The sequence below is a fragment of the Chiloscyllium punctatum genome, chromosome 3, assembly GCF_047496795.1.
Source record: "Chiloscyllium punctatum isolate Juve2018m chromosome 3, sChiPun1.3, whole genome shotgun sequence".
NCBI classification, from domain to species: domain Eukaryota; kingdom Metazoa; phylum Chordata; class Chondrichthyes; order Orectolobiformes; family Hemiscylliidae; genus Chiloscyllium; species Chiloscyllium punctatum.
This window is the reverse complement of record NC_092741.1, coordinates 15,194,799-15,212,559: the sequence shown is the minus strand read 5'-3', so window position 1 is coordinate 15,212,559 and position 17,761 is coordinate 15,194,799. Positions and strand designations below refer to the sequence as shown.

At 41.8% G+C, this 17,761-nt stretch overlaps 1 protein-coding gene across 1 annotated transcript in view; it reads right to left on the bottom strand.

Annotated features, from left to right (window-relative positions):
- The window catches only part of LOC140453953 (dynein axonemal heavy chain 8-like), a 1,210,036-nt gene that overhangs the window by 513,313 nt on the left and 678,962 nt on the right, over window positions 1-17,761 (bottom strand). The window contains exon 39 of the mRNA XM_072548830.1: window positions 16,461-16,614. Within this exon, the coding sequence (XP_072404931.1) occupies window positions 16,461-16,614 (154 nt within the window). The remainder of the gene's footprint in view (window positions 1-16,460; window positions 16,615-17,761) is intronic.

The following is a 17,761-nucleotide window of genomic DNA, read 5'->3' as shown; positions in this document are numbered from 1 at the left end:
ATTCATATATAAGAAGCAAGAGGGTAACCAGGGAGTGGGTTGGTCCACTAAAGGATAAAGAAGGAAGATTGTGTGTCAAACTTGAGAATATAGGTGAGATTCTCAATGATTACTTTGCATCAGTGTTCACTGAGGAATGGGAGGTGATGAATGCTGAGATTAGACATAGAAGTTTGTTCACTCTGGATCATTCCTGAAGAAGGGCTTATGCCCGAAACGTCGATTCTCCTGCTCCTTGGATGCTGCCTGACTTGCTGTGCTTTTCCAGCAATACATTTTCAGCTCATTCTGGATCACGTTGACATAAGGAGGAAAGATGTGTTTGGTGGACTAAAGGATATTAAGGTGGACAAATCCCCAGAACCGGAAGGAATCTATCCCAGGTTGCTGAGGGAGGCGAGAGAGGAAATAGCTGGGACCCTGACAGATATCTTTGTAGCATCCTTAAACACAGGTGAAGTGCCGGAGGACTGGAGGGTTGCTCATGTTGTCCCCCTGTACAAGAAGGGTAGTATGGATATTCCAGGTAACTGTAGACCAGTGAGCTTGATGTCAGTGGTGCGAAGGTTGCAGAAAAAGGTACTGAGGGATAAAATCTATTTATATTTGGAAAAGAATAGGCTTATTAGTGATAGGCAGCATGGTTTTATGTGGAATAGATCGTACCTTATTAGCTTATTAAAGTTCTTTGAGGCAGTGACCAAGTTAATAGATGAAAGAAGGGCTGTAGATATCATATACATGGACTTCAGTAAGGCGTTTGATAAGGTTCTCCATGGTAAACTAATGGAGAAAGTGAAGTCACATGGTGTGTAGGGTGTTCTAGCTAGGTGGATAAAGAACTGGTTGAGCAACAGGAGACAGAGAGAAGTAGTTGAAGGGAGTTTCTTGAAATGGAGAAAGGTGACCAGTGGTGTTCCACAGGGATCGGTGCTGGGGCTACTGTTGTTTGCAATATACATAAATGATCTGGAAGAGGGTATTGATGGTCTGATCAGTAAGTTTGCAGATGACATGAAGATTGGTGGAGTAGCAGAAAGCATAGGAGACTGTCAAAGAATACAGGAGGATATAGATAGATTAGAGAGTTGGGCGGAAAAGTGGCAGATGGAGTTCATTCCAAGCAAATGTGAGGTAATGCATTTTGGGAAGACTAATTCTAGAGCAAACTATACTGTAAACGGAAGAACCTAAGGAAAAGTTGATGAGCAGAGAGATCTGGGAATTCAGATCCATTGTACCTTGAAAGTGGCTGCACAGGTGGATAGAATGGTCAAGAAGGCATATGGTATACTTGCCTTCATTGGACGGGGTACTGAGTATAAGAGCTGGCAGGTCACGTTAAAATTGTACAAGACTTTGGTTCAGCCGCATTTAGAATACTGTGCACAGTTCTAGTTGCCACATTACCAGAAGGATGTGAACACTTTGGAGAGGGTGCAGAGAAGGTTTACAAGGATGTTGCCTGGAATGGATGGTGGTAGCTATGAAGAGAGGTTGAGTAGGTTAGGATTGTTTTCATTAGAAAAAAGGACATTGATGGTGGACTTGACTAAGATCTACAAAATCATGAAGTATATAGACAGGGTAGATAGAGATAAGCTTTTTCCCAGTGTGAGGGATTCCATACCAGAGCTCACGTGTTCAAGGGGAGAGGTGAAAAGTTTAAGAGGGATATATGCGGCAAGTACAGAGGATGGTAGGTGCCTGGAATGCATTGCCAGCAGAGGTAGGAGAGGCAGACACGGTAGATTCATTTAAGGTGCATCTGGGCAGATACACGAGTAGGTGGGGAGTAGAGGGATACAGATGCTTAGGAATTGGGCAATAGGCTTAGGTTTGGATCGGCTCAGGCTTGGAGGGCCAAAGGGCCTGTAAATTTTCTTTGTTCTTTATCTGCTTATTATCTGCCTCCCAACTCTAGAACAAAATGCTGTTCCAATAAAACGCCTATTAAAATTACAGCAGCTTAATTTCAAAACACACAGTGTCTTCAGTGTCTGTCTTCTTCTAGCTCAAGATCTCCCTGGGTTGTCTTCTTTCTTTTGACTGTGAATATGTTTCATTCAAAAAGGGAACTTTGATTGAGAGTGTTTCCTAATTTCTTGGTCTCTCTCAATTGCTTTCTCTTAAAAACTTTCTCTTCAACTTCATAACACTTAAGAAAAAAGAACCAACATAATGAAAACATGGCTTCATTTAAAAAAAAATTCTTCATCCCATTGCAATGAAATACATAGGTCATTAATCTAAGTTATACTTTCATATTCATTTCTGCACACATATATGTAACATTGGAATCTTATCTATACTTTTTCCTTTAAATCCCCTATCGTGCATCTGCTATCACATTTTTATGACTCGCAACATTGTAAGTTAAAAGTCTGCAACATAAGACTCCAACAAAATGGTCTCATACTTTTGTCTTTAAATCATTCTAAGAATGTAAGAGGATTGTTGTCCATGTACACAACTATCTCCGACACATTGTTCATCATATAAACATTAAAATGTTGTAAGGACAATAGAAAAGTCAATAACTCCTCCTTGATGGTACAGTATTTTCTCTGGTGAGTGTTGAGTTTCTTTGAAAAGCAGCTAATTGGCCATTCTATTCCATCATCATCTTCCTGTCGCTCCAACTCCTATATCGCTAGCATCAATTGCATTTTTGAAGGATTTCAAAAAACTTGGTGTAGCTAAAACTGGTGCGGTGGTTAATACTGCTTTTAATTCTCAAACACCTTCAGGCATTGTTCTATTCAACAAAATTTTGAGTTCTTCTTCAGTAAATCTGTTAGCGGTGCCACCATGCTGCTGAAGTTTGGAACAAACTTCCGGTAAAGTCCCAAAAGTTGTAGCAGCTCTTTCTTTGAGGACGGCCATGTTTGTTCCCCGATAGCCTTTGTCTTTGCATTCCTTGGGGTCAACCTTCCATGATCGATGTTATGTCCCAAGAAAATCACCTCTGCCTTTGCAAATTCTGTTTTCTTTAAGTTTATAACAATTTTGCTTCTCGTAATTGTTTGAAGAGCTCTGCCAACTGTGCCATGTGATCTTTCCATGACTCAATAAAGATCACTACATCATCTAGTTAAACTGCACAATTTGTTAATCCGGCCACAACTCTATTCGTGAGTCTTTGGAATGTGGCTGGTGCATTCTTCATTCCAAAGGGCATCACTTTGAATTGATATAGCCCATTTACAACAGCAGACACTTTTCTGATAAAGATACTTGCCAATAACCACGCAGTAAGTCCAACTTTGTGATGTAAGTGGCTTGTCCAACTTTCTCTATACAGTCATCCAGTCTTGCTATTGGGTATGAGGCTGATTTAGTTACCCCATTGATGGCCCAATAGCCCACACACAATTGTTGGCTCCTGTTAGGTTTGGGAACTAACATGATCTGTGAAGTCCACTCACTCCAACTCGGTTCGATAATATCTCTGTTGAGCATCGCATCCACTTCCTTCTGGACCCGTGTGGGTTTGAGAGGATTAGGTCTGCAGGGGTATTTTTTATTCGAACAGCATTCCCTACTTCCACCTCATGCACAATAACATTAGTCCTCCCCATTCTTATACTGTCCTTATACTGCTGCAACAAATCTTTCAGCCTTGGTCCTGAGACAGATAGTTCATTAACCCACCCCACTCCTCAAGGACATTCTCAATGTTTAAAGTATTTTGAGGCACATCAAATTCCACAACATCTGGATGTGATTCCTCCCTTTTTCGGAGCAGTAACTAGCACCTGTTTCTCTAGCTCTCCATCTCTATTATGGTAAGGTTTCAACATATTCACATGATGTAGCCAATATAGTTTTTTTCTTATCCTACATCTATACCAGATAGTTTACCTGACTTAATTTTCAGATAATAAGCAGTTCAGAGAATCCCTCTGTTTATTCAACCAAAACCCAGAAAAGCTCATCTTGTCTCGTAATCTGTTAAAATATGAGTTACGGAGAACTCCCAAATTCCACTATTTAAAGAAAATAACATCAATTTATTTTTTAACTCCAGAAGTGAACATTAAACACAACTATTCACAACTCTAAGACCCTTTTCTCTCAACTGCTTAGTATCTGCCTCCAGCTCTACAGCAATATGTTGTTCCAATAAGACATCTATTAAAACTACATCAACTTAATTTCAAAACCACACATCTGTCATCTTCGGTGTCCATCTTCTTCCAGCTATAGATCTCCCTGGGTCGTCTTCTTTTTGTTGTGAATATGTTTCATATGGAAAGCTGCTTTTGATAGAGAGTGTTTCATAATTTCTTGGGTCTCTCTCGATGGCAGTTGCTCTCTCTTTTAAAGCTATTGTACACACCTTCAACTTCATAACAACATTGTCGAGGTTTTGCTGCAGATGGACATGGACTGCTTCAGGCTCTGAGGAGACTGAATGGGGCTGTCAAATTATGCAATCATCAGCAAACATCCTTACTTTTGATCTTATGATGGAGGGGAGGTCATTGATGAAGCAGCTGAAAATGGTTGGGCCGAAGACACTACCCTGAGAAACTCTTGTGAAGATGTCCTGCAGCTAGGAGAACTGGCCTTCAACAACCACAATCATTTTTTCATGTGCCAGGCATGGCTGTAACTAGTGGAGAACTTTTCCTCAATTCCCAATGACCACAGTATTGTTGGGATACCTTGACACCTCAGTTGGTCAAATGCAGCCTTGGTGATGAGTGCTGTCATTCTTACTTCACATCTGCAATTCAGCTCTTTTGTCCATGTATTGCAAACTCTATGATGGCCATCATAGTTATAGGATTTAACTACAGGAACTAAGATGCTTTGCTGCAATTATACAGGGTGAGGCCACACGTGGAATATTGTGCGCAGTTTTTGTCTCCTTATCTGGGGAAGAATTTTCTTGCTATCATGGGAGTGCAGTGAAAGTTTGCCAAATTGATTTCTAGCATAGTAGAAGTGACCAATGAGGACAGATTAAGATGGTTTGGATTGCAATCACTCAATTTTAGAAGAATGAGGTGTATCTGTATAAACCTATATAATTCTGACAGGATTTGATGGGTTAGATGCAGAAAGGAAATGCCTGATCATGGACGAGTCCAGAACCTGAGGATATAGATTAAGGATAAGGGGTAAACCTTTTAGGACTGAAATGAGGAGACATTTCTTCACTAACAGAGTTGTGACCCTGTGGAATTCACTACCACAGAAAGTGGCTGAGGGCAAAGCATTTTGTTTTATCAAGAAGGAGGTTGATGTAGCTCTTATGGGTAAAGAGATCAAGGATTTGGGGAGGGCAGGATTGGGATTTTGAGCCCAATGATCAGCCATGATCATAATGAATTCAGGAGCAGGGTCAAGGGGTAAATGGCCTACTCCTGCTCCTATCTTCTACTTTTCAATGCAACCGAGGTATCACGTGGTAAGAAGCTGAGTAACCCTGCTGGAACCCAAATATTGCTGAGCAGGAGCTGCCTGATAGCACTGTTGATGACAGTTTCCATCACTTTATTGATGATCAAGAGTAGACTGATGGGACATTAATTGGCTGGGTTGGATTTGTCCTGCTTTTTGTATACAGGATAAAGTTGAGTAATTTTTCACTTTGATATCTGCCAGCATTCCAGCTGTAAGGTGACATCTTGGTTCAGGTGCAGCAAGTTGTGGAACACAAATCTTCAGTACTATTGCCAGAATGTTGTCATGGCCCTTAGCATTTGCAGTACATAGTGCTTCAACCACTTCTTGATGACATGTGGAGCATTTCAAATTGGCTAAAGACCAGCATTAGTAACATTAGGGACCACTGGAGGAGATTGAGATGGATGTAAATTGTTGCAAATGCTTCAGCCTTATTGTCTTCATTGATTTGCTGTGAGTTTGGGCTTACTTATGGATCCTCCTCCTCAAATTTGTTGTTTAATTGTCCATCACCACTCATGACTGGATGTGGTTGGACTGTAGAGCTTAGTTTTGATGCATTATTTGTGGGATTGTTTTGCTCTGTCTATCTCTTGCTGCTTATGTTGTTTAACACGCAAGTCATCTTGTTTTTGCAGCTTTACCAGATTGACACCTCAATTTTGGTATACCCATGGGGCTGCTGCTGGCATGTTCTCTTGCACTGTCCATTGAACCAGTCTTAATCTCCTGGTTTGATGGTAATGTAGAATGGGCTTGCTATGTCAATGAACAAATCCGCTGGTGCTAATGGCTCACAGCACCTGACAGAATCCCGATTTTGAGTTGTTTGATCTGACCAAAGTCTGTCCCATTTTGCAGAGTAACAGTGCCATGTAACACAATATAAGGTATTATCAATGTGAAGGTGGGACATTGTCTCCCAAGGTCTGTGCGGTGGTTACTCTTACTGATATTGTCATGGACAGATGCACATGTGGCAGACAGGTTGAGGATGAGTTCAAGTATGTTTATTGCTCTTGAAGGTTCCCTCATCATCTGCTGCAGACCTCAGTCTTGCAACAATGCGCTTTAGGACCTGACCAGCTCATTCATTAGTGCTGTTGAGCCACTCTTGGTGATGGACACTGAAATCTCCCACCCAGAGTATATTCTGCACCCTTCCTCCAAGTATTGTTCAACACAGAGGAGCACAGAGTCATCAGCTTGGACAGGACTGCATGTGGTCAACAGCAGGAGTTTTCTTGCCCATGTGGAGTTCTCTCTATTTCCTGGCTGTGCAAATCTCCAAACACACTCAAGTTGATTGCCAATAACCAAGTCAAAACCAGTTTTTGATGGACATCCCATTCTTCATCCTCAAAATTCAGTTCCTTTCACATTAAAACAGTGCCAACAGATTGCACCCACATTGATGATATACTGTAGCAACTCACCTAGGTTCCTCTGAAATCACCTCTCAAACATGTAATCTCCGATCTGGAAGGGCATCACTACCTGAAAGGGTCCCCTCCAAAACATACACCACCTTGACTTGGCACCATATCGCCATTCCTTAACAGCCACTGGATCAAAATTCTGGAAATCCACTGTAACAGCATTGTGTATGATCCTATACCCCAAAGTCTGCTGTAGTTCAAAAACTTAGCTCATCATCACTTATTCAGGGCAATTACAGTTGGCAGTAAATGCTGACTAGCCAGCAACACCCTCACCCAAGAAATAATTTTAATGAATTTTAGCTTTCATTCTGTTCAGAAAACCATCAGTGTTTTCAATCTCAATCAAGTTTGTGAGACATGATTTCCTACGCACAAAGCCATGTTAACTATCCCTAATCAGTCCTTGCCTTTCCAAATACATGTACATCCTGCCCCTCAGGATTCCTTCCAACAACTTGCCCACCACCGACGTCTGGCCCACTGGTCTATAGTTCCCTGGCTTGTCCTTATTACCCTTCTTAAACAGTGGCACCACGTTAGCCAATCTCCAGTCTTCCGGCACCTCACCTGTGACTATCGATGATACAAATTACTCAGCAAGCGGCCCAGCAATCGGTTCCCTAGCTTCCCATAGGGTTGTAGGGTATACCTGGTCAGGTCCTGGGGATTTATCCACCTTTATGCGTTTCAAGACATCCAGCACATCCTCCTCTGTGATATGGACATTTTGCAAGGTTTCACTATCTATTTTGCTACTTTCAATATCTTCCATATCCTTTTCCATAAGTAAATATTGATGCAAAATACTCATTTAGTATCTCCCTCATTTTCTGCGGCTCCACACAAAGACCTCTTTGCTGATCTTTGAGGGGCCCTATTCTCTCCCTAGTTACCCTTTTGACCTTAATATATTTGTAAAAACCCAGTGGATTCTCCTTAATTCTATTTGCCAAAGCTATTTCATGTCCCCTTTTTGCCCTCCTGATTTTCCACTTAAGTATACTCCTACTGCCTTTATACTCTTCTAAGGATTCACTTGATCTATCCTGTCTATACCTTACATATGCTTCCTTCTTTTTCTTAACCAAACCCTCAATTTCTTTAAGGTAAAAACAATGACTGCTGATGCTGGAAACCAGATTCTGGATTAGTGGTGCTGGAAGAGCACAGCAGTTCAGGCAGCATCCAAGTAGCTTCGAAATCGATGTTTCGAGCAAAGGGCTTTTGCCCGAAACGTCGATTTCGAAGCTACTTGGATGCTGCCTGAACTGCTGTTCTCTTCCAGCACCACTAATCCAGAAACTCAATTTCTTTAGTCATACAGCATTCCCTATATCTATCAGCCTTTCCTTTCACCCTAACAGGAATATACTTTCTCTAGATTTTCATTATCTTATTCCTGAAGGCTTCCCATTTTCCAGGCGTCCCTTTACCTGCGAACATCTGCCCCCAATCAGCTTTTGAAAGTTTTTGCCTAATACTGTCAAAATTGGCCTTTCTCCAATTTAGAACTTTAACTTTTAGATCTGGTCTATCTTTTTCCATCAGTATTTTAAATCTAATAGAATTATGGTCGCTGGCCCCAAAGTGCTCCCCACTGACACCTCAGTCACCTGACCTGCCTTATTTCCCAAGAGTAGGTCAAGTTTTGCATCTTCTCTAGTATGTACATCCATATACTGAATCAGAAAAGTGTCTCATATGCACTTAACAAATTCCTCTCCATCTAAACCCTTAACACTCTGGCAGTCCCTGTCTATGTTTGGAAAGTTAAAATCCCCTACCATAACCACCCTATTTTTCTTTCATATAGCTGAGATCTCCTTACAAGTTTGTTTCTCAATTTCCCTCTGAGTATTAGGGGATCTATAATACAATCCCAATAAGGTGATCATCCCTTTCTTATTTCTCAGTTCCACCCAAATAGCTTCTCTGGATGTATTTCCAGGAATATCCTCCCTCAGCACAGCTGTAATGCAATCCCTTATCAAAAACGCCCCTCCCCCCTCCTCTCTTGCCTCCCTTTCTATCCTTCCTGTAGCATTTCTATCCTGGAACATTAAGCTGCAAATCCTGCCCATCCCTGAGCCATGTTTCTGTAATTGCTATGATATCCCAGTCCCATGTTTCTAATCATGCCCTGAGTTCATCTGCCTTCCCTGTTAGGCCCCTTGCATTGAAATAAATGCAGTTTAATTTATTAGTCCTACCTTGTCCCTGCCTGTCCTGACTGTTTGACTCGCCTCTATACTCAACTGTACCAGTCTCAGATTGATCTCGTTCCTATCTCCTATCTCCCCCACATTACTAGTTTAAAATTTCCCAAGCAGCTCTCGCAAATTTCCCTGCCAGTATGTTAGTCCCTTTCCAACTTAGGTGCAATCCATCCTTCTTTTACAGGTCACCTCTACCCCAAAAGAGACTCCAATGATCCAAAGATGTGAATCCTTCTCCCATACACCAGCTCCTCAGCCATGCATTCATCTGCTCTATCCTCCTATTCCTGCCCTCACTAGCTTGTAGCACCGGGAGTAATCCAGATATTATTACTCTCAAAGACCTCCTTTTTAAATTCCTGCCTAACTCTCTGAAATCTCCCTTCAGAATTTCAACCATTTCCCTTCCTATGCTGTTGGTTCCAATGTGGACAATGACCTCTTGCTGGCCCCTCTCCCCCTGGAGAACATTCTGCACCCTCTCTGAGACATCCTTGATCCTGGCACCAGGAAGCAACACACCATTCTAATTTTTTGCTGCTAGCCACAGAAACGTCTGTCTGTACCTCGGAGTAGAGAGTCCCCTAACATAATTGATCTCTTGGTACCCCTCGTTGCATTAGAGCCAGTCTCAATACCAAAAACTTGGCTGTTTGTGCTACATTCTCCTGAGAATTCATCACCCCCTACATTTTCCAAAACAGCATACTTGTTTGAAATGGGTATAGCCAGAGAAGGGTCCTGCACTAGCTGCCTACTTCTGTTACCTTTCCTGGAGTTAACCCATCCATGTGACTGTATCTGAGACTTTCCCCCTTCCTATAACTGCCATCAATCACATACTGTTGCTGTTGCAAATTCCTAATTGCTTCTAACTGTCTCTCCAACTGATCCAGTCGATCTGATAAGATTCACAACAACAGTTTTTATTGCAGATATAATATGCAGTAACCTTTAAACTGTCTTTAAACTCCCACATCTGACAAGAAATGCATATCACTCGACTAAAGGCCATTTTTGCTTCTTCCCAATCTACAGACCCAGAAAATACCACTATCTTATTCCTCCAAAAAACACTGCACCAGGTTAAATTAATAGTTATGGCTTATATTTTAAGTTTAATCAAGAGACATATCTCAAAAAACATGTAAGCAAAAAGAACCCCCTATACTCACTACTGCAGACTTTCTGTAGGTCACACTTAAAAACAATATACTTATCTGCTCCTGTGCTGTGAACTTTGCCCAAACAGTTCCTCCAAAATCAGTTGTAAATTTCACTGTTTGTTAATTTTCCCTGACGTACTCCGAAGTCCAACGATACATGAATTCAAACAGCAAAGGCAGTAACTGTGCAGGTTCACTGCTGTGTCAGTTTCTTTCTCTATCTCTCCTGCACTGACCTCACCATGTGCATCCTTTATCTGTTCTTTTCCCTTTTAAAACTGCTGTTGTTTTGACTTTTTTTTCCTAAAGTTCTAAAGCAATGCAACAGCATATAAAACAGTAATTGCTGCTCCTGGAATTTGAGGAAATCACCTCCAATACCAAAAATACCTCAATAAATAAACAGCTGTTACAGCCAGAAATTTTTCCCATCCTCCAATCTGAAAGGGTTCAGAAAAGATTTATAAGGATGTTGCCAGGGTTGGAGGATTTGAGCTATAAGGAGAGGTTGAATAGGTTAGGTCTGTTTTCCCTGGAGCGTGGATGCTGAGGGGTGACCTATCGAGGTTTATAAAATTATGAGGGGCATGGACAGGATAAATACAGAAAGTCTTTTCCCTAGAGTAGGGGAGGGTCCAGAACTAGCGGACATAGGTTTAGGGTGAGAGGGGAAAGATATAAGAGACCTAAGGCGCAACCGTTTCATGCAGAAGGTGGTATGTGTATGGAATGAGCTGCCAGAGGATGTGGTGGAGGCTGGGACAATTGCAACTTTTAAAAGGCATCTGGATTGGTATATGAATAGGATGAGTTTGTGAATAGGAGTGGATATGGGCCGGTTACTGGCAGGTGGGACTAGATTGTGTTGGGATATCTGGTCAACATGGACAAGTTGGACCAAAAGGTCTGTTTTCATGCTGTACATCTCGGCCTTCTGTGTCTGCTCCATTATGCAATAAGATCATGGTTGATCTTTTCATAGCCTCAGCTCCACTCACCCACCCTCTCTCCATAACCCTTAATTCCTTTACTGTTCAAAAAAGTATCTATTTTAGCTTTAAAAACATTTGCCGAGGAAACCTCAACTACTTCACTGGGCAGGGAATTCCGTAAATTCACAACCCTTTGGGTGAAGATGTTCCTTCCCAATTCGTTCCTAAATCTGCTCATCCTAATTTTGAGCTATATCCTTTTGTCCTAGTTTCACCTGCCAGTGGAAACATCCTCTCTACTTCTGTCTGATCTATTTCCTTCATAACTTTATATGTATCTACAAGATCACCCCATATTCTTCTAAATTCCAATGAATATAGTCCCAGTCTACTCATTCTCTCCTTGTAAGCCAAACTCTTCAACTTTGGAATCAACCTTGTGAATTTCCTCTGTACCCCTCGAGAGCCAGTATACCCTTTCTCAAGTAAGGAGACCAAAACTGCTCACAGCACTCCAGGTGTGGTCTCACCAGCACCATACATAGCTGCAAAATAACCTCCCTCTTTTTAAACTCAGTCCCTTTAGCAATGAAAGACAAAATTCCATTGGCCTTTTTAATTACCCGTTGCACTTATAGACCAAATGTCTGTGATTCATGCACAACCAAGTCCATCTGTTCAGCAGTATGCTGTATTTTTTTACCAATCAAATAACAGGCCTTTTTACTGTTATTCCTACCAAAATAGATGACTTCACATGGATTAATATTGTACTCCATCTGCCACACCTAGTCCACTCACTTAAAGTATCTATTTCTCTCTGTAATGTTTCACAATCCTCTGCACACTTTGCACTACCACTCATCTTAGTGTCATCTGCAGACTTTGACACTCTACATGTGGTCCCCACCTTCAAATCATCGTTGTAAAGTGTGAATAACTGTGGTCCCAGAAGTGATCCCTGAGGCACACCATTAGTCATCGATCGCGACCAAGAAAAAACATCCGTTCTTTGGATTGAGTCTCAATTTTTTGAGAGTGTTAGGAAACAAGATAAAATGTTGTTTTAGCAGAAATTCCTAAGTTCTGAGAAGTTCTGAGAAGTTCTGAATTCTAAAGAAGTGTCACTGGACCCAAAACGTTAACTCTGATTTCTCTTTACTGACACTGCCAGACCTGCAGAGTTTTTCCAGCAATCTCTCTCCATGCAAAAGCTTGTACAATCAAAAGAAGGGGGAGGGGGTGAGTGGAGAGCATGAGAGAGAAATGTCCGACATTGCTCAGGAAGCAGTCCAGAAATCTCATTGTGTTGACCTGTTTGAAAGTCACACAATGGATTCAATTGAAAAACTAATCAAAACTGTCTCTGGGCAAAACTGCTCAGGACACATGTACATGGTGTTCACATCTCCAGCATCCAACTCCACTCAACATTTTAGAAACAACTAACTGCAGTAACTCACTTCTTAATCCTGCAACATCTACTTCCATATTTCCTTGGTTTAAAATGATTGGTATTATTTCTCAACATTTTTATTTAAAGTTTTAAATTGCTGTTACACTTCGATATCTTTATTCATGGTATTACCGTCACCAGTGGAAACCTGTTCATGAGACAGGTTTGAACCTTGTAAAGCCATCATATTTCAAATTCTCAGGAATAGCAGAGAAACTTCTCATAAACAAGGGAAAATGAAGATTGGTACCTAACCAATATGCAGATGTGGAACTGCTTACTCTGCACACAGGCCACATGGTACAGGTTATGCATCCTACCCAGGAAATCTGATTGCCCCAAAAATATTCAAAGTGTATAGGAAACCCTAGCTCCCACTATGTGACAAAATCAAATGAGGCAACTTTGAAGAAAAATAGACATCAGTTCAAAGTATCATACAACTGTAAATATTCAGCATTCCAGTTACACTTGAAAGTGAAAACATGACCACCATGAAAACAAGAAACACTTTGATAATACAATGTATGTCAATGCACTAACAAGTCAGTGATATGACTAGATTTCAGGAAAGTTATAACTTTACACAATTCAGGATGCTTTGAAGAGCATATATAGACATACAAATGCTTAATCTCTTAAATGAAAACAAAGATCTATTTTTTGTGTAATTTGGTTTTGCAATTGCTTCACTTGTACATAACAAAACACTTAATATGTGTCATCTTGGAAAGTAAAAGGGTTTTGTAACAGCATGTTAAGAAAGTATGCAAATGAACAAGGAATCAGGATGCAAAGCACTATGTGTTTAACTGTTTCTTAGTGTTGCTTATAATATGTCATTGTTGCTGAGTTAGGACTCTTATGGTGTGATACTTCTGCTTCAGAAGTATGTCGTAACACCTTTGATAGATTAATTACAAAATACCTGTCACTGTTGCTGTGGGTGTTTGTGGTGCAGTGATAGCTTTCCTACCTATGAGCCACAATGCCAGGGTTCAAGTCCAACTACCTTAGAAGGTATGTCATAAAATCTCTGAGCAAGTGAGTTTTGAGAAGATTTGTAGCTCAGGTTGAGGTTCTGGGTGTAAGTTTGCTAGCTGAGCAGGACAGTTCATTTTCAGATGTTTCGTCATCATACTCCGGTGAAGCACTGGTGGTATGGTCAGCTTTTATTTATGCGTTTAGGTTTCCTTGGGTTGGTGATGTCATTTCCTGTCCTTTTCTCTCACCGGGTGGTAAATAGGATCCAAGTCAATGTGTTTGTTGATAGAGTTCTGGTTTGAGTGCCATGCTTCCAGGAATTCTCACACGTGTCTCTGTTTGGTTTGTCCTAAGATGGATGTGCTATCCCAGTTGAAGTGGTGCCCTTCCTCATCTGTACGTAAAGGTACTAGTGAGAGTGGGTCATGTTGTTTCGTGGCGAGTTGATATTCATGTATCCTGGTGGCGAGTTTTCTGCCTGTTTGTCTAATGTAGCATTTTTTACAGTTCTTGCAAGGTATTTTGTAAGTGGCATTAGTTTTGCTTGTTGTCTGTATTGGGTCTTTCAAGTTCATTAACTGCTGTTTTAGTGTGTTGGTGGGTTTATGGGCTACCATGAGGCCAAGGGTGCCCAATGAATACAGTCTGCCGATTTCTTAGCAACAAACATATCCAGAAACCCTAGCCACTCTCCCCTACATCAAAGACATCTTGGAAATGACTGCTAGGCTATTCAGACCTCTTGACACCACAAACCCACCAACACACTAAAACGGCAGCTAATGAACTTGAAAGACCCTATACAGACAACAAGCAAAACTAATGTCATTTACAAAATACCTTGCAAGAACTGTAAGAAACACTACTTTGGACAAACAGGCAGAAAACTAGCCACAAGGATACATGAACTTCAACTAGCCACAAAAAGACATGACCCACTCTCACTGGTATCTTTACACCACTTTGACTGAGACAACACATCCATCCAAGAACAAGCCAAATGCATGAGAATTCCTGGAAGCATGGCACTCGAACCAGAACTCTTATCAACAAACACATTGACTTGGATCCCATTTACCAACCCCGAGAAAAAAAACAGGAAATGACATCACCACAGGAAATGACATCACCAACCCAAAGAAACCTAACCACATAAATAAAAAGTGGGCCATACCACAGCACTTTACTGGAGGCTCACTGATGATGTTACCTAGTATGGTGACAAAACATCTGAAAATGAACCTTCCAGCTCAGCGAACAAACTTACATCCATCTCTGACCAAGTTGACTAGAAAATATCAAATGAAGTTGCTGATTCCCACTTGTGTGTTGAGTCATGCCTGAAAGCTGGAATTTTAGATAATTGAACCTACTTGTATTTTACTAGTCCTGTGTGTGAGATTGTTGAATCAAAATGGGTGGCGCTGGAAAAGTACAGTAGGTGAGGCAGCATCCCAGGAGCAGGAGAGTCAATATTTTGGGCAAAAGCCCTTCATTAGGAATGTGGACCAATCTCTGAGACTTCCTTCCCTTCCTGGACTTCTCCGTCTCCATCTCTGGCAACCAACTCACTTCAGATTCGACTTCAAACCCAATGATCCCAATAGCCCTTCATATAAAAATGTGATCCCTTACTCCCAATTCCTTCGCCTCTGCTGTATCTGCTCCCAGAAGGAGCAAATCCACTCCAGGATGTCCCAGATGTCCTCCTATTTCATAGACTGCAATTTCACCTCCCACGTGATCAACAATGTCTCCAGTGCATCTCCTCCACTTCCTGCATCTCTGCCCTCAAACCCCACCCTTCCAACCTCAAGCAGGATGGGACCCACCTGGTCCTCACCTTCCACCCCATAAATCTCCAAATACAGCGCATTATCCTCTGTTATTTCTGCCACCAACACTCAGACCCCACCACCAGAGATATTTTCCCCTCCTCACCCCTATCTGTGTGCTGCAGTGACCATTCCCTCCCCAATTCCCTTGTTAGGTCCACGTCCCCAATCAACTCATCCTCCACTCCCGACACCTTCTCCTGCCACTGCAGGTGGTGTAAACCTGCACCTCTTCACCTCTGGCAGAGACTTTCCTGCACGTCCATCCACCTCAGCTACTGTGTTCTTTGCTCTCGATGTGGTCTCCCCTACATTGGGGAGACAAGGCGCCAACACATGGAGCATTTGAGGAACATCTCTGGGACACATGCACCAAACAACTCCACCACCACCCTATGGCTGACCATTTCAACTCCCTCTCCCACTCCTCCAAGGACATGCAAGCCCTGGGCTCCTCCACCAGCAAATCAAATCCACTTGCCAACTGCAGGAAGAATGCCTCATCTTCTATTTGGGACCCTTTAAACACATGGCATCAACATTGACTTCACTTGTTTAATAATCTCCCCTTCACACACCTCATTGCAGACCCAACACTCCAACTCAGTACCGCTCTGTTGATCTGTTTTAACTGTCCATCTTCTTTCCCACCTATCTTTTTCACCCTTTCCACCGATCTATCACAATTACCCCCCACTTGCGTCTACCTATTGCCTTCCCACCTATTTTCCCCCAGCCTTGCCCCCATACCAATACTTATTTCTCATCCCCCCTTCTCCCTCCACAGTCCTGATGAAGGGCTTTTGCCTGAACCATTGACTCTCCTGCTCCTTGGATGCTGCTTGACCTGCTGTGCATTTCCAGCACCACCCTTTTTGACTCTGACTCCCCAGCATCTGCAGGCTTCACTTTCTCCCTATGAGATTGCTGAGTTTGCGTAAAAGATTCAGAAACGTAAGAATGACAAAGAAACTGAAGATAGCTACTCTATCCAAGTTAATATTAACTTACCTGTGGCAGTTGTTTAGCAATATCTCCTCCAACAAAGACAGCCTCAAGATAAATCCACAGATTTTGAACTAAAAGCCACTGTTCTATTATGGTTGTGCATGTTGTCAGATTATGCACCCAGAGTTGAATATCCTTCTTATAATAAGTATTATACCTGCAGGATAGGACAATTTCAGAAATCAGTGGAATACTAGTGAGTTAGTACGAGTGAATTAATACTAGTGAATTAGAACGAGCCACCCACTTTTGAAGATTCTATTGACTGAGAGCATTTGATCCCATTATTATCGCTAGCTCCTGTTCAGGAGCTATGGTTGGGGCACAAGCAACAATCCTGTTTTACAAAACTAAAATACTGCAGCCACTTGAAATCTGAAACAGGAATTGCTGAAAATGCTCAGCAGATCAGGCAATATCGATGGAAAAATGAACAATATTACACATTAATCTCCACCCCAGGCAGCTGGCAGGTGGGTGGGGTATTGGGTTCCATGACGTTAGTACAATCCCCACCTGCCAATGCTGAAATTTTATCAACAACAGGGAAGCTGTCTGTAGGCCTGCCCCACCATCAACAAATTGAGGAACTTAAATGATTAATTAATAGTCGCTGAAGGTCTACGATCACCAGTGCTTGAGATTTAACTAAGTCTGTTCAGTCAGAGAATGCTTTTCTCGGGGTTTGCTGTAAAGTAGGAGGGCCACTATTTATGCTGGGACTGTAAGGGACTGAGAGTTGCTGGTCACTTGATTGCCTGGCAACTCTTGGGGATGAAGCGTCAAAGCCAAGATCCAGCTTAATATTTCAGACCAGTGATCTTTCATCAGTAACTGTCAGAGAAGGTGTAATTTGTCACTTTTCTTAAGGGTATTACACTATTGTGGCAACTTAAAACTGAGAGTTGAATATTGTTTGGAGAAATTCAAACATAGAATCATAGAATCAAACAGGGCAGAAGTGGTCCTTTGGCCCATTTGTTCCACTTTCCAGCACTTGTCCCACAGTTATAACATTTCAAGTACTCGTCCAAGTGTTTTCTAAAAGCTGTGAGGTTTCCTGCCTCAACCACCCTCCCTGTAAGTGTATTCCAGATTCCCACACTGTTTGATTGAAGTAAAATTTCCTCAAAACCTCTCTAGACTTCCTGTCATCCTGAACCAGAGGACACAGCTTAAAAATAAGGGGTAGGCCATTTAGGACAGAGATGAGGAGAAACCTCTTCACCCAGAGAGTGGTGGCTGTGTGGAATGCTCTGCCCCAGAAGGCAATGGAGGCCCAGTCTCTGGATTCGTTTAAGAAA